This window comes from Salvelinus alpinus, chromosome 19 (assembly GCF_045679555.1).
Source record: "Salvelinus alpinus chromosome 19, SLU_Salpinus.1, whole genome shotgun sequence".
Lineage (NCBI taxonomy): Eukaryota > Metazoa > Chordata > Actinopteri > Salmoniformes > Salmonidae > Salvelinus > Salvelinus alpinus.
Window position 1 is genome coordinate 25850675 of NC_092104.1, and position 23848 is coordinate 25874522.

At 43.9% G+C, this 23848-nt stretch overlaps 2 protein-coding genes across 4 annotated transcripts in view; one reads left to right on the forward strand and one right to left on the reverse strand.

Moving 5' to 3' along the window:
• Positions 1-391: 391 nt before the first annotated feature.
• On the forward strand, positions 392-5479 carry LOC139545905 (ran-specific GTPase-activating protein-like). Of its 2 annotated transcripts, XM_071354117.1 has the most exons (7): positions 392-464; positions 771-933; positions 3573-3709; positions 3993-4150; positions 4379-4507; positions 4636-4704; positions 5188-5479. In XM_071354117.1, exons 2-7 carry the CDS (start codon positions 919-921, stop codon positions 5298-5300), a joined length of 621 nt encoding a protein of 206 aa, XP_071210218.1. In that variant the 5' UTR covers positions 392-464; positions 771-918; the 3' UTR covers positions 5301-5479. The 2 variants fall into 2 exon arrangements, with proteins under 2 accessions (XP_071210218.1, XP_071210216.1); XM_071354115.1 differs by lacking the exon at positions 392-464 and having other exon boundaries at positions 797-939.
• Positions 5480-8462: 2983 nt separating this feature from the next.
• The window catches only part of LOC139545901 (palmitoyltransferase ZDHHC8B-like), a 123239-nt gene continuing 107853 nt past the window's right edge, over positions 8463-23848 (reverse strand). For both annotated transcript variants that reach the window (XM_071354110.1, XM_071354109.1), the window contains exons 9-11: positions 15121-15227; positions 13250-14466; positions 8463-12387 (exon numbers count right to left, since the gene is read on the reverse strand). In XM_071354110.1, the coding sequence (XP_071210211.1) occupies positions 12231-12387; positions 13250-14466; positions 15121-15227 (1481 nt within the window). In that variant the 3' untranslated portion in view covers positions 8463-12230. The remainder of the gene's footprint in view (positions 12388-13249; positions 14467-15120; positions 15228-23848) is intronic.

Consider the following 23848-nt stretch of genomic DNA (forward strand, 5'->3'; position numbering starts at 1 on the left):
CAGTGACCGGCAGTGGGAGAAGATGGAACGAGATTGATTTTTGCCGACATTCTGCAAATTTTCTCATCGATTTAATTTGCTAATTTTATACGTTTAAAAGTTATTTTATGGCTCAATGTAAAGCCCTTTAAAATAGTAAAGCCCTTTAAAATTTGATCTCGATACAGTTTTCTGTTTTCAAAAGTACCATATGTATCAAACAGAGTGGACTGCATTTTGTAGACTTTACCCTTTGCCAAAGTTTCAAAAAATTGCGTTGTTTAGAAGGAGTGCAAATGGCGAATTGAGTTATTGCACACGCGCACTTCACAGAGTAGGCGTTACCTAATGGAAATGTGCTAACAAATGCTAGAACGCGCCAATAGGATCTCACTAGCTCGTGCTTGGCTCTGCCCACCTCCTTGTTTGCTCTGCCCACTATGATTAATTTGCTCCCATTGTAAACGACAGGCTCTGTATCTTGGGTTAGTTATAAAAACTCTTTGGTTGCAATGTGAAAGGTTGTTACTTTTGTTGACATTTTAGCTAGCTACGTATTTATCCAACGTTTCAAACACACATGCCAGTTTTGAAGATATGTAGCATCCTTTCACATAGTTATAAAATGCGTAGAGTAGACTTTGAAGTGCATTGCAAGCAAATAACCATATTTAATAAAGAAAACAATAATACACCGAGTGTAAACATGTTCGTAATTATTGTATTTGGTAAAGAGCATTTTATACGTTTAAAAGTTATTTTATGGCTCAATGTAAAGCCCTTTAAAATAGTGTCGAAAGTGGAGGGGTGCCGGGATGGGGAAAACGCGAGTAGGACATTTCGGCGCGCGAAATCTACAGCAGGAAGAGAGGAACTGCGAGTTTTTGGTTTTTGAATCAATCAAACTAAATTCCATAATCTACAAACATCTACATTAATATGGCAGATCCGAAGGTGAGCGTATGAATTTTTAACATGTGTATGTATCGTGCATTTAATGAAATGTACATTTTATTTCAGTTATAATGTTTTGGTTGGCATTCTCAAAGTTTTATATTGCTAGGGTTGTACCCAGAAAGATAAAAATGCCGGGTTGGGATGTTGATTTTTTTTAACAACCTTGTTAAACATCAATATTGGGGATAAAAAGTGTAAAGCGGCCTCAAAACAAAATTTTCCAGATAATGGTCATTCAGTTATGCCTTTTGTTGTATGTGTCAAAAGTGTGCAACTCAATACTTTTGCCGCCCTTCTTTATACCTGGTCCAAAGCTAACTAAGGTTAACTAGCTAGCCATATAGATAGCGAACAAGTATATAATCGTGGCGCCACTACTTTCAAAATTATTATTTAAACCTAATATGTATTTGTCTGCGATATCACTTGGACACTATTTGGCGTTGGTAAGAGTTGTCTATTACCCCTACTGTACAGTAATTGCTACTGTTAGCCAGCCAGTTGGCAACATAAGCCAGTTCCTCAGACAATGCAATAGCTACAGTAGCTAGATAGCATATTGCTTTATTCATTGTGTTCTGAGTTTACACTGATTTAACAGAACTAGGTAAATGCAATTACCCACTGTGTCATTTACACAAGCCAAACCTTTTTCATGTCTAGCTAGCTAACCTACTACTGTGCTAACTGGTCAAGTGCTTTCTCAGTGGCCTAGCTAACGTTAGCAAGCTAGCTGGCTGGCTAACCCCAGGCCGAAAGAAACTAGCGTCAACTTTATCAGTACTTGTGTATACATTTAGCTAAGTAACGTTAGCTAGCTATGATGACAACACTGACATGCTATCTAAGTTATGACAGTTGTATAATAAAAGCGGATAACTTAATTAACGCAAAAAAAGACAACGATTGATAGAAGCAGATGGACAATCACAAACATAACTTTTCTGTTAATAACGTTACCTGGACAACTAACTTTAGGTAACTAACGTTACTGTTTGTACATGAGAGGTAGCCAAATTTGCAGTCAGCTACCAAAACACTAGCTTGACAAGAATGTCAGCAAGCCATCTACTGTTAGCAAGCTGCAGTACTGCCGTAGGTTTATTTATTTGCTGCCTGAACCAAATGTATATAATGGGCCCGTCTTGCTCCATGTTTGAGTACTACTGTAATGTCTAGTTACAGTAGCTAGCAACATCCCATAGTCTTATATGGATCCATGTTGTTAGCTAAGTTGAAGCTAGCCCTTACATTACTCTCGAAAGCATGGAGCCACACGCGCCCCTTTTCATACATTTGGTTCAGGCAGCTATTAAATAAATCCTATGGCAGAAGCTAAGCTTTCTAGGTGGTGACCCGTTCCTGTAGGTTCATGCTCTACAACATTCGCAGAGTACGACCCTGCCTCACGCAGGAAGCGGCGCAGGTCCTAATCCAGGCACTTGTCATCTCCCGTCTGGATTACTGCAACTCGCTGTTGGCTGGGCTCCCTGCCTGTGCCATTAAACCCCTACAACTCATCCAGAACGCCGCAGCCCGTCTGGTGTTCAACTTTCCCAAGTTCTCTCACGTCACCCCGCTCCTCCGCTCTCTCCACTGGCTTCCAGTTGAAGCTCGCATCCGCTACAAGACCATGGTGCTTGCCTACGGAGCTGTGAGGGGAACGGCACCTCCGTACCTTCAGGCTCTGATCAGGCCCTACACCCAAACAAGGGCACTGCGTTCATCCACCTCTGGCCTGCTCGCCTCCCTACCTCTGAGGAAGTACAGTTCCCGCTCAGCCCAGTCAAAACTGTTCGCTGCTCTGGCACCCCAATGGTGGAACAAACTCCCTCACGACGCCAGGTCAGCGGAGTCAATCACCACCTTCCGGAGACACCTGAAACCCCACCTCTTTAAGGAATACCTAGGATAGGATAAAGTAATCCTTCTAACCCCCCCCCCCTTAAAAGAGTTAGATGCACTATTGTAAAGTGGTTGTTCCACTGGATATCATAAGGTGAATGCACCAATTTGTAAGTCGCTCTGGATAAGAGCGTCTGCTAAATGACTTAAATGTAAATGTAGGTGGAATGCTGATATTATTGTCAGGTTAGTTTTTTAGTAGCTGACTGCAAATTTGGCTAGCTCACATGTTACTAACTAGCTAGAGTTTTGTTGTCCAGGAAACAAAAACTTTGTCCATCTGCTTCACCTTTCTTCCTCTTGTAAGGAGTGTTTGAGTATTATCTCTGATTATGTAATGTTAGGCCATATTACAAGTTTTGTAGTAAGTGTGAGATCATATGGATTCGCAAGGCCTTTTGTAAAGTCATCCAGCAGCAGAGGTGCTTGGCTCAGCACCAGTGACACTAAGTTTAGTTGCCACAGCAAATTGCACACAAAAGATGACCTCCAAAGCCTGATCTCTCAAATCCCTCTATTCACACCCCTCTGCAGTTAGTTGGTGAAGCCTACTGTTTTTACAGTCTGAAACACTGACTTGTAAAGTACATTTCACTAACTTGAAGTGAGATGACGATCCAAGTGTAATCACTGAAGCTCACTAAAACTTTTGAGAAGGATTTTTATTCTCAATTGATCAATTTGAATGCCAAATGCTGTCCTTAACATGTTTTAAAATATTTTTTTTATAGGAAACACCAGAAGAGCAGGAGACTTCAACAGACAATGCAGAAGAATCAAACCACGATCCCCATTATGAGCCCATCGTGTCTCTTCCAGAGCAGGATGTGAAGACACTAGAGGAGGACGAGGAGGAACTGTTCAAAATGTAAGCTGATGCTGAAAGATTTCGCTTTGAATAGCCTAACTCATTGAGCTATACACAATTTGTAATTCATTTATGGCTGAATCCTAACATCAAATTGGTAAATTCGTTTAAAAAAAATCCTTAGTCATGCACTGTCAAATGGAGACTAAGCGAAATGTTAACCTAAGTAGAAGTTAGGATTTGTCTCAAGTGTAGTGCAACTATCCAGCCCTCTGTCACCCAAGTATTGTTACTGATTCCCTCCAAAGCCTCAGCATTTTACCCATATTGTCTCTCCCCTCAGGCGGGCGAAGCTCTACCGCTTTGCCTCTGAGAATGACCCACCAGAGTGGAAGGAGCGCGGCACAGGTGACGTCAAGCTCCTGAAACACAAAGAGAAGGGCACCATCCGCCTATTGATGAGGCGAGACCGGACCTTAAAGATCTGTGCCAATCACAACAGTGAGTCACAGAACGCTTCCTGTCTAAGGCAGTAGCATTTATCACTGCAGTGCTGTCTTGTGTCGAACATAAACCTGTCCATTAACCCATGCATTGATGTTGCCTGTCCACTGAATTGTTATTTTGAGTATGAGATGATGGTGACGTATAAGCAAAACAAGTCATTGTATAGATATGTGATTATATGGGTCAGTGGCCTAAATCCTTTTAATCTTTCTGCTCTTTCAGTTTTCCCTGTGATGGAGCTGAAGCCCAACGCAGGCAGCGACAGGGCATGGGTATGGAACACACTTGCCGACTTCGCTGATGAGCATCCCAAACCTGAACTCCTGGCAATCCGTTTCCTCAATGCGGAAAGTGAGTGTAACAACACGTCTATTTCCGTCACTGCATTAGCTTTTTACAATTCAGTCGACTTCCCATGCAAAAAGTGTGAACTGTCAATGTGTGGATGGGGTTTAAAATAACTCTTCTGTCCTTTTCAGATGCTCAGAAATTTAAGGTGAAGTTCGATGAATGCAAGGAGGAAGTCCGAAAATCTCAAGACGGATCAGGTTCGTGTACAATTATTTTTTTAACACATTATTTTTCATAACCAGTATGCAGACAATACTCTGTTCTCTGCCGCTCACTCCAGCCTGGAACTTTTTATGTCTGCTAAATTAACATGGAGAATTCAACAACTCGCTGGCCTACTATTAGGCTAGCGTTGGTATGTTCTGCCACACTTATAATTGTTCTCGCTGCAGTGTTAATTACAAAGAACCACCATTGTTCATAAGGTCACATGTTAATCACTACCCAGTTTAATTAATCTTATGTATCAGTGGAACAAAAAGATGTGTGAAACACTCAAGATGGAATACTCTGTCATTCAAATAGTGGACATCCCCAATGCCCCAAAACAAGCTCTTAGATGAAGACTGTTACCATCAACACTGTTGATGTAGTTTGGAGCCTCATCTTGGCCAACCTGTTTGCTCAGTCAATGGGCCACCATGACACATCAGTTAATATCATCTTTCTGTTCTCTGCAGGAGAAAACGCTGACAGTGCAAACAAAGTGGCAGAGAAACTGGAGGAACTATCTGTAAAAGACAAGACCAAGACAGAGGAAAAGGAGAAAGTGGCAGCAGAAGAGAAGAAATGAAACCAAGAACTTGCTTTACTGATCTTCAACTTGTCATTTTCTACAATAGACTCTAAAGAAACTGAATTTGGACACTTGCATATTGATTGATTTAGTTTATTTTTTATTTTTATGATTTGTTTGCCTCGACCTTGGTGCCGCAAAAAAATTATCCATTCATTAAAATGTGCCCCTCCCCACCCGCCCTCTGCTTTTTCCGTCATGGAAAACCAAGTTGTCTGTTCTGCTCATCTGTCACTCATACTCATTTCAGACAGAAGATGTGGTGTATTACCTGTTTAAAGAAGAAAAAAAATGTTTTGTAAATTAGCCCCTTTCGAACAACCCCTTTATTTACCGCTTTCAAATTGAGGGGGGGGGGGGGGGGTGTTAAACCATGGGGGCTGTTTGCATGACAAATTAGGGCGGTATTAAACAATGGATGTGTTTAATGAATTTACCTGCAAAAAAACAGCACCACGGGGTGGATTCGATTATGCTTGGCTGGGGGGCACTGGTCTATGGCACGTAACGTGAATGGGCAAAAGCGGTGAGGGAGGAGCGCACTTCTCAAATATAACAGTAATCTGTGCTGTTTAGTCATGTTGTCAACAAGGCAGCATGGTGCATCGTCCAGAAACATATTTTTCCATTAAAAAAAATGCTATTAGATTTCATTGGGAAGGAAGATAAGTAATCACTTTTGCATGTGGACACAGAATCCTACTCATTATACCACGTGCTTAATTACATCTCTTGATTTGAGCCGGCTTTCACTTGGTGCAAAACACGCCTACTCCCTCATTCACACAGACCCGATACCTGTATTCTGGTTACAGCAGGGTTTCCAAAATTCTGTCCTCAGGACCCCAAGGGGTACACGCTTTTGCACTAGCGCTACACAGCTGATTCAAATCAACTAATCATCAAGCTTTGAATCGGCTGTTTAGTGTTAGGGCAAAAAAACAAAATGTACACCCTTTGGGTCTTGAGGACAGAGTTTGGGAAACGCTGGGTTACAGGGACTGAAAATGCAGTAATCATGACTAGGTCTTTAGGTGGCTTTTAATTTGCCATGTTTTTATACCCTACCCCTTAAAGATATACCAAAAAGCAGGTGAAAATAAGCAGTCGTGGTACGTTTGTGGGATCTTTGTATATGAAAGAGGTATCAGTGTCAATTTACCATACTGTGAAATGAGGCTTGTGATATTGGTAATTCCCACATTGGGTAAGTCTTGTTATTCTGAAGCAAAGTTAGTTCATATGGAACAGGACTGCTTGTTAATGCCACAAGTATGGAAAATGGGCAGAAAGGACGTGTGAGGAGCAGTAATGTCTTTGGCACGAATCTCAATATGGAGGCTTCCTCTGTATCCTCTCCTTTGTCTTTACTGATCTTATACATGCAAGGTGGTGGCTGCTTACCAGGCAGGAATTTGCCTTCACCTGTCCTCTTAGTTCAGGGATTGGCAACTCCAGCCCTTGGGAGCCTAATTGGTGTCACACTTTTGCCCAGCTAACACACCTGACTCAATCAACTAATCATGATCTTCTGTTTAGAATGCAATTCATTTAATCAGCTGTGTTCGTTACGGATGGGGGGGGGGGGGGAGTGTGACAACTCCGGCCCCTGAGGACTGGAGTTGCCCATCCCAGGTGAAGGAGAGGAAATTAGTGGAGGAAGACACTTTGGACCATTGAGACACAGCCGTAGCTTGGTAAAATCAGGTGTACTCTGGGAACTGTAGTCTGCTGCTCGCTCAGAGGTCCTACTGCAGATTCTCATTCGCATAATTCAGCAAATCAGATAGGTGTTTTTGATTTAGTTTCATTTTGTTGTTGAAGACTGATCACACCGAATCAAGATGAAAGACAACGGGTTATCAGAATTAAGCGTATGCTACAGCATGTTCTGGCTCAGGTCTCCTTCCCGGTGGCTCAAGTTTGTTTTTAGGCCATAATACATTCCCTCAAAGTGAAACTAAAGCATGTAGATAAGGCATAGTGGAAGAGTGTATTGATGCGGTATTAGGTGTGCTCACCGTCCTAACCTGTCCCCACTAACTGTTGACCCTGCATCGAAGTACCAGTGCATCTGTAAATACATGTACATGGATGGAATGTTGCTTTTCATTTGCACTCAAATGGTTTAAGATATTTCCTCCACCTTCCAATAAAAGCTCTCAAAGACCATTTTGTCTGTCTTTGCTATTTTATGTGGAGTGAGGAATAGGGAGGGCTGTGACGGTCATGGATTTTTGGATGATGGTTATTGGTCAGCCAAATGACCGTGGTCACTGAATTTTGTTGTTGAATTTTTAGAAAAATCTGGACATTTTCTCCTATCCTTGACTCATGACTGCATGTGCTGCTGCTGCAGGGAGGGTGCATTGCCTAGGCAACCAAAGACTTGTTTGCTACAACACCTTGCTTGTTTCAGCAAAGGCCAACAAAGTTGTCACATTGTAGAGTCAATTACAGCAGAAACGGACTGAACCGCACAAATGGCCGGCTGTCCCGTCTTCAGTAAACTGTTCGTTCCACACAATTTTTTAAACAGCTATGACAGTTGTTTTATTTTCATGACGGTCTTCATCCATAACCGTAGGTTACGTGGTTATACGGTAATTGTGCCAGCCCTAGAGAGGAATTCCTACGCGCATCAGTCAGTTTGGTATGGAAAGTCAATGCTGCCTGCCTTGCAAGATGTTCTGGATTAAAATGTTTATACACACATCCAGTAAATTATACTAACGCTTTCATCTTGGCCATGTACTGTTATAATCTCCACCTGGCACAGCCAGAAGAGGACTGGACACCCCTCAGAGCCTGGTTCCTCTCTAGGTTTCTTCCTAGGTTCCTGCCTTTCTAGGGAGTTTTTCCTAGCCACTGTGCTTCTACATCTGCATTGCTTGATGTTTGGGGTTTTAGACTGGGTTTCTGTACAGCACTTTGTGACATCGGCTGATGTAAAAAGGGCTTTATAAATACATTTGATAAATTACTTTTTTGCGGTAATTGATGCTTATTCACCAACCTTTTAAGTGATGTAACTGTGATGTGGTGACACGTGAAATGCATTCTAATACAGTCCACCAGATATAACTGAAATCTCATTGAACAAACAGAAACATTTCGATCTGTGTCACTGAAATATTCAACATCAATCTAGTGAATGCATAGGCTTGACAAACATTTCTTTATTCTAATTCTGTCATCAAGTGGCATATTTCCTTTCAACAAAAATAATTAAGCATGTACATTAACAGTATTTCCAATACACTGTCTACATTTATTTGTCTATTCATATAACAAATGTTACAAAATACTACATCTGCTTATGATAAGCAAGACATACAGCAACAGGTATTCTGCAATAGTTCATATTGTTCAGGTGAGGTGACTTGGGACTCGAATCAAACGTCAGTGTTACGGATTGAATTAAGCCCTTGGTGAAATATCCATCAGACTGCAAAGCACAGCAAAAATAAAAGTAGCAGTAATCTAAAGGAAGAATAACAACAATCACTTTTGTCATATGTGTATCTGTGCTTGAAGGGGAAGATTCAAGTATGTATCAACAATGTTGGGTCAGTCACCTGCAAGGAACACAGGTGAATTTGAGTTAAATATGAGACAAGTGACCCAGTACTGTACATTCAGCTGAAAATAGTATGGCATATTAACCTAACTAGCTCCCTTTGCCATGTGTAATATAATACAATTAGGGTCTGCTATGGGGTTGGACCAGTTGTCAATTTGTGTTTTCATATTTGAAGCTTATGGTCTGCAATTGAACTGATAATATGATAAGATGGAGAAATGGAATGGTATGTGCCACAAATAACAGGCTAAAAAAACAATACATGGCAAGGGGTATTCTCCTCTCTACTATCTCCAATGTGAGGGTCACATCTTTCTGTGTACTCTGATAAATGTATATGTTCCCAATATATACATCTATTATACGATATCTACAATTATGGTACTTTCAGTTAAAGTGAGTATCACAATGAATAGGTACAATACGTTTAAAAAAAAAAATGTGTCTACTATCCATAAGTGGGACCATTCAGCTATAAGCATGATTAGAATTATTGGTGGCATTTCATAGGTGGTTGTCCCACAGTGCAACCTGGTTACCTGTCATATGAGATTTCTTTGTGCAGTAAACATCATTGTCCTCTTGAAAGGCCACAATGGTCATTTAATGGATGCGGTGTGTAGTTGCAAACAAATAGGGTCTTTTACATCCATGTAAATTCTGTCTTCAACACTAAGAACGTGCAAATGACCAGGTGACATTTCTCACCTCAAATGTTCAGAGCCTTTTACAAACAAGAAAAGATACAAAACAGAGGGAAACTTTCAAGCTACATTTAATCAGTGTTTTTTTAAGAAAAGGAAAAATGTACCTATCAAACTATATCTTCTTTTCATTAGTGAACAACAAAAAAACAACAGTCCCATAGTTTTATCTATGACTTTCCTCATGTCTTGTAATTCATTTGGTTTGCTGTGCCAGACAGCTGCTGAAAGTGGATGGATTTCAGGACTACCCAGAGCTTTAACAGAATCAGGGTTAGTAGCCAACTTTGGCCCTTTTTAACCCAACTTTTTAAAATGACATTCGCTTTGTATAACTTTTCATTGCTTCATCACAGTTTAATCAATAACATTTTTTACACTGTAGCATACAACAAACTAGCATACCCCCTTCCCTATATCGGCTATGGTACTTATTCATTAATTCACTTAGGTTATAAATTATCAACAAAATCCACTCAAAATACAAACATCCATTCCAAGCTTGAGTATCTGTATAAAAAGCAAGATGTATCAAACATTTTCGAAAGGTTGGAAATTAAAAAAACAAATCAATTAAAAAAACTACTAAATAACAATGGTTGACAGGTTTTCATGTAGTAACACAGCTGAAGACCATTTCCACTCTTGATATGAATCATAACAAAACAATTATACATGGCTTTAACATAACTTATTATGGGTAGACCTATTTTACTAAAAATACTAAGTCACAAAAGTAATAAATTGCCTATCAGATGTTTTGGCGGTGCATGGCTGACTGGCTAGCTGGTGGGAGTTGTCCTGAATATGGGGAGAACCGTTTTGTTGGGGTATTCAGGATAGATCACAGATAACAGCCACCTCTGTGACACTCAGTAGCAGAGGCTTTTGTGTGTCTTCTTAGCACTGGTCTGTGTCGGGGGTCACTCTAACATGACATTGAAATCAATAGATAAGATGTTGGACTATGTTACTGATTACTGTAGCTTATGGTATACTTAAGCAATAAGGCACGAGGGGATGTGGTATATGGCCAATATACCATGGCTAAGGGCTGTCCATATACCACAAACCCGAGGTGTCTTTTTGCTATTATAAACTGGCTATCAACGTAATTAGAACAGTAAAAATAAATGTTTTGTCATACCTGTAGTATTGGGTGTGATATACCATGACTTTCAGCCAATCAGCATTCAGGGCTCGAACCACCCAGTTTATAAAGATAAATAAATACTGGAGCTCAGCTAGAGTTGAGATGAATATGCTCCTGTACTGTAAGCCTTTAAGCACCACCTCAAAACTCAGAGGATAAATGTAGTTGGAGAAATTCAAGACCTGTGTCTCTGAGTGCCACACAGCACTGTTGTATTGCCATTTAACAGTTTGATATCCATTCAGCCTTGTGACGGTATTAGAACTATATTAAAGATTGCATTGATCTAACACTGACTGGTGCGATGTGATATTTTCTCTGTGCTGCTCAGTAATGGCCAACATGTTGTTGACGGACAAGACAGACACAGTCAGCACCTTGAAAGCACCTTGAATTCATAAGAGGTATGTGTATGCTTGAATCCAATGGATTGGTGCTGTATGCTTGAATCAAATGGATTGGTGCTGTATGCTTGAATCAAATGGATTGACGCTGTATGCTTGAATCAAATGGATTGACGCTGTATGCTTGAATCCAATGGAGTGATGCTGTATGCTTGAATCCAATGGATTGACCCTGTATGCTTGAATCCAATGGAGTGACGCTGTATGCTTGAATCCAATGGATTGACGCTGTATGCTTGAATCAAATGGATTGACGCTGTATGCTTGAATCAAATGGATTGACGCTGTATGCTTGAATCCAATGGAGTGATGCTGTATGCTTGAATCCAATGGACTGATGCTGTATGCTTTAATCTAATGGATTGGTGCTGTATGCTTGAATCTAATGGAGTGATGCTGTATGCTTGAATCTAATGGATTGACGCTGTATGCTTGAATCCAATGGATTGACGCTGTATGCTGAAATCGAATGGATTGGTGCTGTATTGATGAAATCTAATGGATTGGTGCTGTATTGATGACTTATTGGGTTAGAGGTGGCTCGCCATACCATTGCTATTTCAGAGAATGTGACTGAACAAAGACATGCTGCATCATCTGTATGTGTAAGGGTGTCTGTGTATTAACCTCTCGCGGCCTGGGTGGGTGGTTAGTGAGTGTGATCATACAGAACAGCACCTAGACCGCAACTGAGATGCTGTAAACGACAAATTTAAGATCTCATTCAGACTGTCCACTGATGACCAACGCAACAAGCCACAAAATTCAACAAAACACTCAGTAAGAACATCAGCCCTCTTTAGGTTGAAGTTGCTCTTTTCCCATCAAACACACACATATCACGGCGCACTCCTCCAGTACAGACACAGAGACCAAGGGCTAGGCATGGAAAGAGCAGAGGTCCGCCAATAATTCCCAAGTAGGAAATGCTATGCGCCCCTGATTGGTCAATATCGAATAATAAAAGGTCAAAGGAAGAAGAGAACCCTCTCTGTGTAGCACAGTTGTTGTTGTCATTGGATGTGGATGCCATGAGAATGATGCCTCTTCCCTCAAGGTTTGGCGCCCCGGGCCCCAGCCCTTTCACACAGATATCTCATAGGTTGTGCCACCCACCCCAGTCACCTTTTTGACGTTACTGTGGCGGCTAGGGCTGAGAGTGGTGCCCTGGGCACTGGAGCTGTTGGGCGCTAGATGGCAGTCTGTTTGCCCATTCACTTTACTTTGCATCATGGCCTCTCTGAATGGGGAGGGGGAAAAAACAAGAGGACATAGTTATTTGAAGTGAGAACTAACTTAGCTTTAGATATACATGCACATGCAGTATAAACACAGATCACATGGAAAGATAATTCAGTTGTCATACCAGAAAATATGTGTATTGTTCTCACATGCATGTTCTGGTGGTGTTAGTAGTTGGTCTTGTGTGGCTGGTCCCAGGAGCATGCAGTATGTAAATGACCATGACACTAGTTAGAGGACTAATGAAACACATGCCAGTGTACCTGCTGGTGCTAGCATAAATTACCATGAGTGGTGTATTCATTACCCAAAAATCAGAATGACATTTTATGAAATAAAGGGTAAAACCACAGTGTGTTGTTCGTGATAATCTAGGTTTGTACGGAGTTTCTGTAGGTGCTAAGAACATGCAGAGAGATGTAGATGTTGATATTCCCAGATGGAAGAGAGTGACAGGAGGGAGATAAGCATGCAAACAGAAGGAAATTATAGTGGGGTAATGCAACTTTATTCATCATGACAGACAACTTAGAAAAATACAAACGTTTTTTTCTTCCTATGAAAGCAAAACATTAAAATCCAGTGACAAACACCATGCACAGTACTTAATTGGATAAAAGGGTATAATATCGAAGGAAACTGTATGTATACAGATGCTACATGTTAACACCTAGCCTAAGCTCTCTCAGGCTCACTACTCATCCTGTGTGGGGGACTAGAGCCCATCCACCGCTGGTTTCTAACCAGTCAGCCAGCAGGGCTTCAGGGCTTCCTGTGGGGAGTGAGTTCTGTTCCCTCCCCAGCGCCTCAGCTCATTTCATGCACTCCAGGAGACGTTAGGGGTATGTTAGGATTCGTACCTTGGGCCACCCAGGCGGGGTGAGTCTGTTCTCTCCAGGGCGTGGATGAAGGAGAGTTTCTTGTGGGTGTAGGAGGGGGATTGGGGCATGGCAGGGGAGTGGTGGGGCTGGTGGGGTGGGGAGCGGCAGGGGGTTTCAGGGACCCTGCCTCCCTGCATGCTGCTGTCAGTGTGCAGGGAGCTGGAGGAAGTCCTGGGGGCACGTGCCAGAGAGGAGCCACCAGAGGAGCGCAGCACGGGGGTCCGAGGTCCGTAGCTCACCACCCCCATCAGGTTGTCCCTAGAGCCTCCGTAGGCTGGAGGCGTGGGACCTCTGGAGCTGGGGTCCCGGGGACTATCCGGGTAGCAGGCGCTGGGAGGCAGGCCGTACCCTCCAGAGCTGTCGAACATGCCTGAGTCCTGAGCCTGGGCATAGGATTGAGCTTGGGAGCACCCCCCATGGTGCAGCAGCTGCAGCTTCTCCCTCTCCTCCATCTCCTTACGCTCCTGGATGGAGGCCATGATGGTTTTGGAGAGGTTGTCGTAGCGCACCGGGGACAGGTCCCGGTCCTGGGGGGACTGCCTGCCCCTGCTCATCCCCATCCCCCTGGAGCCCAACACCGGGGACAGGTCCCGGTCCTGGGGGGACTGCCTGCCCCTGCTCATCCCCATCCCCCTGGAGCCCAACACCGGGGACAGGTCCCGGTCCTGGGGGGACTGCCTGCCCCTGCTCATCCCCATCCCCCTGAAGCCCAACACCGGGCTGAAGCTGGGGGGGACCTGCTGCCTCTGGATCTGAGGTTCAGGCCCCCGCACGTGGCACATTTTGGTTGGCAGGTAGGGTGAGTGCGAGCCCATAGAGGGCATGCCGGGGTGAGCCATGCACTCGGCTGCGGTGGCTGGGGAAATGCTGGGGTTGAGCAGGCTGTCGTAGGAGAGGCTGCTGTTGCGGTTGGACAGTGGGGAGAAGACGCTCTTGTAGGGGGTGGAGGTGACTGTCTCAGGCTGCAGGACAGGCAGCTGGCCCTTGTCCCTGCGCTGGTGGGCCTGCTTCAGGCTGAGGGAGCTGGAGTTGATGGGGTAGGAGTCCAGTTGCAGTGGGGAGGATTGGAAGGAGCGGTGGAGAGGGGCGTTGCGGTAGTCAGGCAGGTCCAGGTTGGGCTCTGAGCGGTAGTCGACATGGCAACGGCCCTCCTCCAAGATGGCTGACGCCTTACGGTGGTCATCTGGCATTACAATCTGACAAGACAAAACAACACAGAAGTAGTGAGAAATATGGACTATTATTTTGACTAGCCATACTATAATGACATTTTTGTTTTGTTTTGTATTTTATCCCCTTTTTCTCCCCAATTTCAATTTTGTCTCATCGCTGCTACTCCCCAACGGGCTCAGGAGGCGAAGGTCGAGTCATGCATCTTCTGAAACATGACCCGCCAAACCGCGCTTCTTAACACCCACTCGCTTAACCCGGAAGCCAGACATACCAATGTGTCAGAGGAAACACCGTTCAACTGACGACCGAGGTCAGCCTGCAGGCACCCGGCCCGCCGCAAGGAGTCGCTAGAGTGCGATGAGCCAAGTAAATCGCCCCTGCCAAACCTTCCCCTAACCCGGACGTTGCTGGGCCAATTGTGCGCCACCCTATCCCGATCATGTCCGGTTGTGATACAGCCCGGGATCGAACCCGGGTCTGTAGTGACGCCTCTAGCACTGCGATGCAGTGTCTTAGACCGGTGCGCCACTCGGGAGGCCGTAATGAGAACATTTTTATAAAAAATTGAAACGGCTGTTCATTTATATGCAGTCACACTCGCAACTGTGCAGGAATACAGTAAATGATTGGGTAAGCCTGTTTGCAATTACTATTAGAATTCAGTCATTTACTCTGACCTTCTCTCCTGCCGCATGGTAATGGACTTTAGGGATGGTGCCGAACGAGGGCCGGTACTTGTACATGGCCGGGGTGGAGGGATGGGTCTTGCCGGACAGGGAACTATCTGGAAGTGGAAGACAGAGAACAATGTTACTGTGAGAGACAGACTATTCTGGTGTAAGGATGTAAGCATCCATTTTATGGTGTGTTAGAATTGATAGTGCTGTCATCATCAGAGCCTTTCATGGCTCATTATGTTGTGAAAGTCGTCTTCACCTCAAGCTAAAAAAGAAAAGCAAGCTGAGAAAATAAGTCATTCAAAAGCTAACATATAAAGACAATCATAAGAAATCCTCCTTGCATTGAAATCTTTGCTATGACTTTTTCAGCACAACAGACACTGGACATGTCCTAGCAATGTTGTTAGGTAAATATTGTGGTGCTGCATTGATTTTGTCATTGCAAATAATGCAGTAACATAAAACACCACCAAGTGGCAGTAGAGCTACTGTGATGGAAAAAACAGTCAGGAAGGAGCTCCAGACATAATGCACCATGACACAATAGATCAGGAATGGAGGTGGGGGCCACAAAAAATCTGAACTCATCCTGAGGGACCACAGTGGCTTGCGGGTCTGCGTATCCTCATCGAGTCCATAACAAATCTGGAGCAGATTGACTGAACCAGGCCCACTTATGACAAATAACACTAAATTTCTCCTCGCTGATGAAGAGCGATAGAGGACTGCCATACTGGAGTTCATTCATCAAGCCTAACTAGCTATAAGTCACTAACTAGCACTGAGATGGAGCGCTTTTAGGAGGCCAGAGAGAGCAGTTCGGTGCAATACACCAGAGAGAGAAAGAAACAAAAATAGACAGAAAGAGAAACACAGGGAGAGAGATACACACTAGTGATTTGCGGGTTGACTCATAACCCGCAGTTCTCGTGGGTTTAGGGTCATGAAATATTGTGTGGATGAAGAGCGGGTGGGTTTCGAGCAGGTTGAATATAGAGAAAACAACGCATAAAAAAATCCATACATGTATAATTCTTGTGCAATTCATATCTATAGGCTACACTGAGGTTTCTCTTTCATAATTTTTTATCTGCCATTATAAACTGGGTGGTTTGAGCCCTGAAAGCTGATTGGCTGATATACCATGTCTATCAGACCGCATACCACGGGTATGACAAAACATTTATTTTTACTGCTCTAATTACGTTGGTACCAGTTTATAATAGCAATAAGGCACCTCGGGTGTTTGTGATATATGGCCAATATATCACAGCTAAGGGCTGCATCCAGGCACTCCGCTTTGCGTCGTGCATAAGAACAGCCCTTACCCGTGGTATATTGGCCATATACCACACCTCCTCTGGCCTTATTGCTTAATTAGATGCTTCTTACGGAGCCACTCCTTAGTTGCCCTGGCTGTGTGTTTCGGGTCGTTGTCATGCTGGAAGACCCAGCCACGACCCATCTTCAATGCTCTTACTGAGGGAAGGAGGTTGTTGGCCAAGATCTCGCGATACATGGCCCCATCCATCCTCCCCTCAATACGGTGCAGTCGTCCTGTCCCCTTTGCAGAAAAGCATCCCCAAACAATGATGTTTCCACCTCCATGCTTCACGGTTGGGATGGTGTTCTTGGGGTTGTACTCATCCTTCTTCTTCCTCCAAACACGGCGAGTGGAGTTTAGACCAAAAAGCTCTATTTATGTCTTATCAGACCACATGACCTTCTCCCATTCCTCCTCTGGATCATCCAGATGGTCATTGGCAAACTTCAGACGGGCCTGGACATGCGCTGGCTTGAGCAGGGGGACCTTGCGTGCGCTGCAGGATTTTAATCCATGACGGCGTAGTGTGGTATAATTTACATAAGTATTCACACCCCTGAGTCAATACTTTGTAGAAGCACCTTTGGCAGCGATTACAGCTTTGAGTCATCTGTATCAGCTTTGCACATCTGTATTTGCTGATTTTCTCCCATTCTTCCTCGCAGACTTTCTCAAGCTCTGTTAACTTCTTATGGCTGAAGGGGCAGTATTGAGTAACCTGGAAAGAGGTGCCCATTTCAAACGGCCTCGTACTCAATTCTTGCTCGTACAATATGCATATTATTATTACTATTGGATAGAAAACACTCTCTAGTTTCTAAAACCGTTTGAATTATTTCTCTAAGTGAAACAGAACTCCTTCTGCAGCCCATTTCCTATCCGGAAGTGAGATTTCCGAAAGCGAGGTCTCTGTTCAAGAGCTTGTCTATAAATGGGCATGTCACTTAGGACTATAGATACATGTCATACACCTTCCCCTGGGTGTCAAGCGGAAGTGAGAGCAGAAATGAGTTGATTATCTTGTTCAGAGATTGAATAAATCATCTTGGAATGAGAGGTCCGCCATTCTTTTTTTTTTTCGAAAGCGCGAAGTAGGACCTGGAATCGCCTTCTGGAAAGCCGTCGTTATGGGTGAATACAATCTCCGGCTTAGATTTTATTTGATACATGTCACAATATCATCCTAAAGTATGTTTTTTCAATATAGTTTTATTATATTATTGAAATTTATTCGGGACTTTAGGCGTGATGCGTTGTATGAATTTGTTCACGAAGGAGAGGTTAGCGCCGCATGGCCAGTGTGCCTGCTAATTCAAGAGGGAAAGAGTTCGTTCTGGATCCAAACAAAGACGGTTCTGGACAACGGACTCCTTGTACAACATTCTGATGGAAGATCAACAAAGGTAGGACCCAATTTGGGATGCTATTTCATATATCTGTCGAACTGTGCTATCGCTACCGATTACCTGGAATCAATGCTGTTGTGTGTTAGCTATTGCAGTAAGCTAATATAACGCTATATTGTGTTTTCGCTGTAAAACACTTAAAAAATCTGAAATATTGGCTGTATTCACAAGATCTTTGTCTTTCATTTGCTATACACCATATATTTTTCTGAAATGTTTTATGATGAGTAATTAGGTATTTGACGTTGGTGTCTGTATTTACTCTGGCTACTCCCGTGCTATTTCTGACTGTAGCTATGATGGTAGCAGTAATGTAAAACTGATTTATAGCTCAAATATGCACATTTTTCGACAAAACATAGATTTATTGTGTAACATGTTACAGGACTGTCATCTGAGGAAGTTGTTTCTAGGTTAGTTTGGTTGGTTCTAGGTTAGTTAGGTTGGCTTTGTGCATGCTACCTGCATGCTACCTGTGCTGTGAAAAATGTCTGTCCTCTTTTGTATTTGTATTTGGTGGTGAGCTAACATAAATATACGTGGTGTTTTCGCTGTAAAACATTTAAAAATCGGACCTGTTGGCTGGATTCACAAGATGTTTATCTTTCAAATGCTGTATTGGACTTGTTAATGTGTGAAAGTTAAATATTTTAAAAATATATATTTTGAATTTCGCGCCCTGCACTTGAGCTGGATGTTGTCATAAGTGTACCGACCTCGGGCTTGCAGCCTTATGAGGACCAGTGGTGAACAGCAATCTTCGTCTTTCTACAGATTTTCAATGGGATTCAAATCTAGGCTTTGGCTGCGCCACTCAAGGACTTTCACGTTGTTCTGAAACCATTCCAGCGTTGCTTCGGCTGTATGCTTGAGGGTCATTGTCCTGTTGGATTGTAAATCTTCGTCCCAGTCTAACATCGTTTGCACTTTGAAGCAGGTTCTCATCAAGGATTTGCCTATATTTGGCTTTTTTCATTGTTCCCTCTATCCTTACCAGTCTCCCAGTCCCTGCTGCTCAAAAGCATCCCCATAGCATGATGCTGCCACCACCATGCTTCACAGTAGGGTTTTTCTCCAGACATAGCGCTTTGCATTTCAGCCTAAAGAGTTCAATTTCTGTCTCATCAGACCGCAGAATCTTTTGCCTTATGCTCTCAGAGTCTTTCATGTGCCATTTTGCAAACTCCAGGCGTGCTGTCATGTGCCTTTTTCTCAGGAGTGGCTTCCATCTGGCCACTCTCTCATAAAGCCCAGATTGGTGAAGTGCATTAGAGACGTCAGGCAGGTTCTCCCATCTCAGCCAATGAACTCTGTACTTCTGTCAGAGTGGTCATTGGATTCTTGGTCACCTCCCTGACCAAGGGCCTTCTTGCCTGGTTGCTCAGTTTGGTTGGATGGTCAGCTCTAGGCAGAAGTGACCATATTTTTCCCCCAATGATGGAGACCCACTCCCCCAGATATATGCCCCATCACAATTCTATCTTGGAGATCTAAGGACAGTTCTTTGGGCTTCATGCTATAGTTTCTGCTCTGACATGCACTGTCAACTGTGGGACCTTATATAGACAGGTGTGTTTCTTTCTAAATCATGTCCAAACAATTGAATTGGCCACAGGTGGACTCCAATCAAGTTGTAGTGACATATCAAGTATGATCAAAGCAAATTGGATGCACCTGAGCTCAATTTGGAGCGTCATTGCAAAGGGGTATGAATAGTTATGTCAATTAGATATTTCTGTATTTAATTTTCAATAAATGTGTTAAAATTTCTGTCATTATTGTGTGTAGATGGGTGAGATTTTTTTATATTTTTTTATCCAGGCTGTAACAACAAAATATGGAATAAGTTAAGGGGTATGAATACTTTCTGAAGGCACTGTATCCTCTCACATAGCCTAATATAATATTAACTCCTGCAGAATTAAGCATATTTTGCAGTAAAATGATACACCAAATGTACAATTTGACTCAGGAACAGGAGTGGAGAAATATGATTGATTTCTTCCAGCATCTTGAGAGAATGAATGCGCGGTTAGGGATCGTATGTAAATGTGTTATCTTTATCAGCGTCATAAAAACAGTATATATATACTTTTTTTACCCCCTTTTTCTCCCCTCATCGCTGTAACTCCCCAACGGGCTCGGGAGAGGCAAAGGTCGAGTCCTGCGTCCTCTGAAACACGACCCACCAAACCGCAGTTTTTAACACCCGCCCACTTAACCCGGAAGCCAACCGCACCAATGTGTGAGAAGAAACACTGTTCAACTGACGACCGAGGTCAGCCTGCAGGTGCCTGGCCCGCCACAAGGAGTTGCTAGAGCGCGATGAGCCAAGTAAAGCTCCCCCGGACAAAGTTTCCCCTAACCCAGACGACGCTGGGCCAATTGTGCACCGCCCTATGGGACTCTCGGTCACAGCCGGTTGTGACACAGCCCGGGATCGAACCCGGGTCTGTAGTGATGCCTCTGCGCCACTCGGGAGGACCCAAACTGATAGTATTTCAACCACATAAAATATGCATCCAAGCCAAACTGAAATCTTATCAGAAACATGTTGGGTCGTTTCACTGCTTTTCATTTCCTTAATTAAACAAGTCAAGTAGACTAACAAATAGCCAACCAAAATGTTGGAAATTATAAGCAGAAACTTATCTAAATTAGGCTTTAAAAAAAAATTCCTGCACCCCTTCTCAAACAATCGTTCCTCTGTCTCTGACTGTACAGTGCATTTTCAATTGCCCTACTGTATTTGCAGGTCAGGGTCATTCACGCTCCTGAGTCCTGTGACTGTTGCTTGCTATATAAAGTAGGCAAACAGGAATTGAGGCATTCAGTTACTTTTCTATTGAACGTTAGAATTTGCAAACGTGTGACCTAAGCGACTTTGAGCGTGGTATGATCGTCGGTGCCAGGTGCGCCAGATCCAGTATCTCAGAAACGGCCGCACTCTGTTAACCGAGAATGGTGCGACAAACAAAAAACATCCAGTCAGCGGTAGTCCTGTGGGCGAAAACATCTCGTTGATGAGAGAGATCAAAGGAGAATGGCAAGAATGATGCAAGCTAACAGGCGGGCCACAAACCGATAATGGCGCAGTACAACAGTGGTGTGAAGAACGGCATCTCGGAACGCACAACTCGTTGATCGTTGTCACGGAGGGCTATTGCAGCAGACGACCACACCGGGTTCCATTCATATCAGCTAAAAACAAGAAGAAGCGGCTCCAGTGAACACACGATCAACAACACTGGAGAATTGAGGAGTGAAAAACATAGCCTGGAACATGACAGCGAGTTCAGTTTACTTGAGTGGCCTGCGAAGTCCCAAGACCTCAACCCAAAAGAGCATCTTTGCGATAAGATGGAATGGGCCGCCGTCCAATCTGCAGCAAGTGTGTGATGCCATCCCGCCACCATGGACCAACATCCCTGTGGAAAGTTTCCACACGCACACAGAGAGACAGAGACAGAGAGACAGGATTTTTTGTCAGGAACATATACAGGATACTACCCTCTACAACATAACCTTCACTCCAAATCAAAACCCACAACCTGATTTTGGACAGAATTACGGAATCACCTAGAAGGCGTACAACTACCAAAGATTATTATTCCAACGCTATACAGCAAATGCTCTGGAAAACAACAGAAACCTGAAAACACCATCCAACCTGGAACTGAGTAATGTTTAGTCTGAAGCTATATTTTATTTCCAAAAGCCAAGAAGAAAAATATATTACATGACTTTATAAGGACTGAATGCTAAATTAAGGCTGCCAAGCTTGATACAACTTCAATTAGCACTGACATGTCAAGTGAGAGGTGTCAAAGCCCTTTAGCCCAACAATGGCAGGAGAGTCGAACAGTCTACTCCAACCAAATGGAGAGGCCTTAGAAGCTGCCTCCCACTGTTCAGAGGTAATTAAAATACAGTACCCTGTGTATGTAAAGAATGATAAGATCACAAAATGAAGCTTCTTATGGAAAATCAAGAGACACTTTTTGCTAACTATTATAAAAATGGGAACATCTGCAACCTCATCTTCCACACAAACCATCCCCTGGCATGGCACACTACCCCTCTGTTAAGAGAGGTACTTGACAACGAGGACTCTGAGTCAGCTAATATTAATCTCTATAAGTCAGGAACAGTAATGGTACAGGGCAACCCCAAACAGTTTCAGCTGGACTTTCACCTAATCAAAGAATCAGGAGAAGCTCTCCCTTGAGAAAGATACCCACACCCCGAGCGGGTCAGACCAGACCTCTTCATTATACAACCCCACAGACGAGCAACCCCAAGCGGAAAGTCAACCTCCCAGCACAGAGTACTACCCCCCCCCCATTGAAATGAAGGATATATTTACCCAGCTGGAGGTAAGGCAGGTGGAGCTGGAACAGCAGGTATTACACTCCAGTCAGCACAGACCCAGACAACAATCCAGCACAACAACATCCCCTTAACCAGACCCGGAGAGCTGGAGGTGGAAAGAGACATATCTGCACTCTGGACTGTGGCGAGACAACTTCAACAATATAAAAAGAAAGAGCAGGAGAAGAACAGAGCACTAGAGGAGAGGATCAGACTGCTGGAGGAGAGGTTGAGGGGGATGGCGTGTGACAGAGAACAACCCACTAAAGAGGTGGCCACCCCCACAAAGAAGCCAGCAGAACAGCCCACCTCAGCTCCCGACAAAAGTCTCGACACCACAGCAGAACAGTCCACCCCAGACCCTGGCCATAGTGTCGACATCAGGCAGAACAGACAAATGAAGAACCCCAAGCCCAGGGGATCTCACCCCCTCTGAGCACCCACCCTGTCAGCCACCCTGATAGCCCTCCTGACAACCCCCCCCCCCCCCCACACACACACACACACACCGACCGAGGACAAATATATACAAGAAAAAAAAAAACGTTTTCCCAAACACAGTGTGTCTAAACTCTGGTGTCCAAACACCCAGCGTGCCCTAGACCTTCTGTCTGAGGACCAACTAGATTCACCTAGCCACATAATAATACACACAGGCACAAATGACCTGAGAGCCCAGCAGGAAAGGTTGGCCACAACACTGAAGGGAGTGATTGAAAAAGCTTCTTCTACTTTCCCCAATGCACAAGTGGTTATCTCCACTTGTGCATTATCTCGGTTATCTCCTGCTACCACGAAAATACTTACACCCTGCTACCATACAGCGGGTAAACGCAAGTATTTCCTGTGACTGTGCCTCAAAACCAAATGTTTTCCTGGCCCACCACTCCACCCTGGACTTGAACAGCCTCTATGACCAGGCCCAACCCCCACTCTTACACTAGCCCAAGCCAATGGCATGTACCAGATGCTCAGCAGGCTCTGCTCACACTTACTGGTCTGAGGCCAAACCACATGACCAACAACATTGGACACTTTATGGAACACAAAGCCTTCACTATCTCATCCTGGAATATCCAAGGCCTGAGGTCATCTGCCTTTGGCCTAAAGAGCAGGAAACTGGTCTTCATTAAAGAAATCGGAAATACAGACATTGTCATCCAACAAGAAACCTGGTATAGAGGAGACGGACCCACTGGTTGCCCTCTAGGTTACAGAGAGCTGGTAGTCCCATCCGCCAAGCGGCCAGGTGTGAAACAGGGAAGGGACTCAGGGGGTATGCTAATTTGGTAGAGCAGACCTAACTCACTCCATTAAATTAATCAAAACAGGAACATTTTACATTTGGCTAGAAATTCAAAAGGAAATGATCTTAACAGAGCAAAATGTCCTCCTGTGTGCTACCTATATCCCCCCACTAGAATCCCCATACTTTAATGAAGACAGCTTCTCCATCCTGGAGGGGGAAATCAATCATTTCCAGGCCCAGGGACATGTACTAGTCTGTGGAGACCTAAATGCCAGAACTGGACAAGAACCTGACACCCTCAGCACACAGGGGGACAAACACCTGCCTGGAGGTGACAGCATTCCTTCCCCCATATGCCCTCCTAGCCACAACTAT

Coding starts and splice junctions, on each gene's coding strand:
- LOC139545905 (XM_071354115.1), top strand. CDS start 919: ATGGCAGATCCGAAGGTGAGC. Junction 940..3,572: donor TGGCAGATCCGAAGGTGAGC/GTATGAATTTTT, acceptor TTTTTTTTATAG/GAAACACCAGAAGAGCAGGA. Junction 4,705..5,187: donor AAAATCTCAAGACGGATCAG/GTTCGTGTACAA, acceptor TGTTCTCTGCAG/GAGAAAACGCTGACAGTGCA.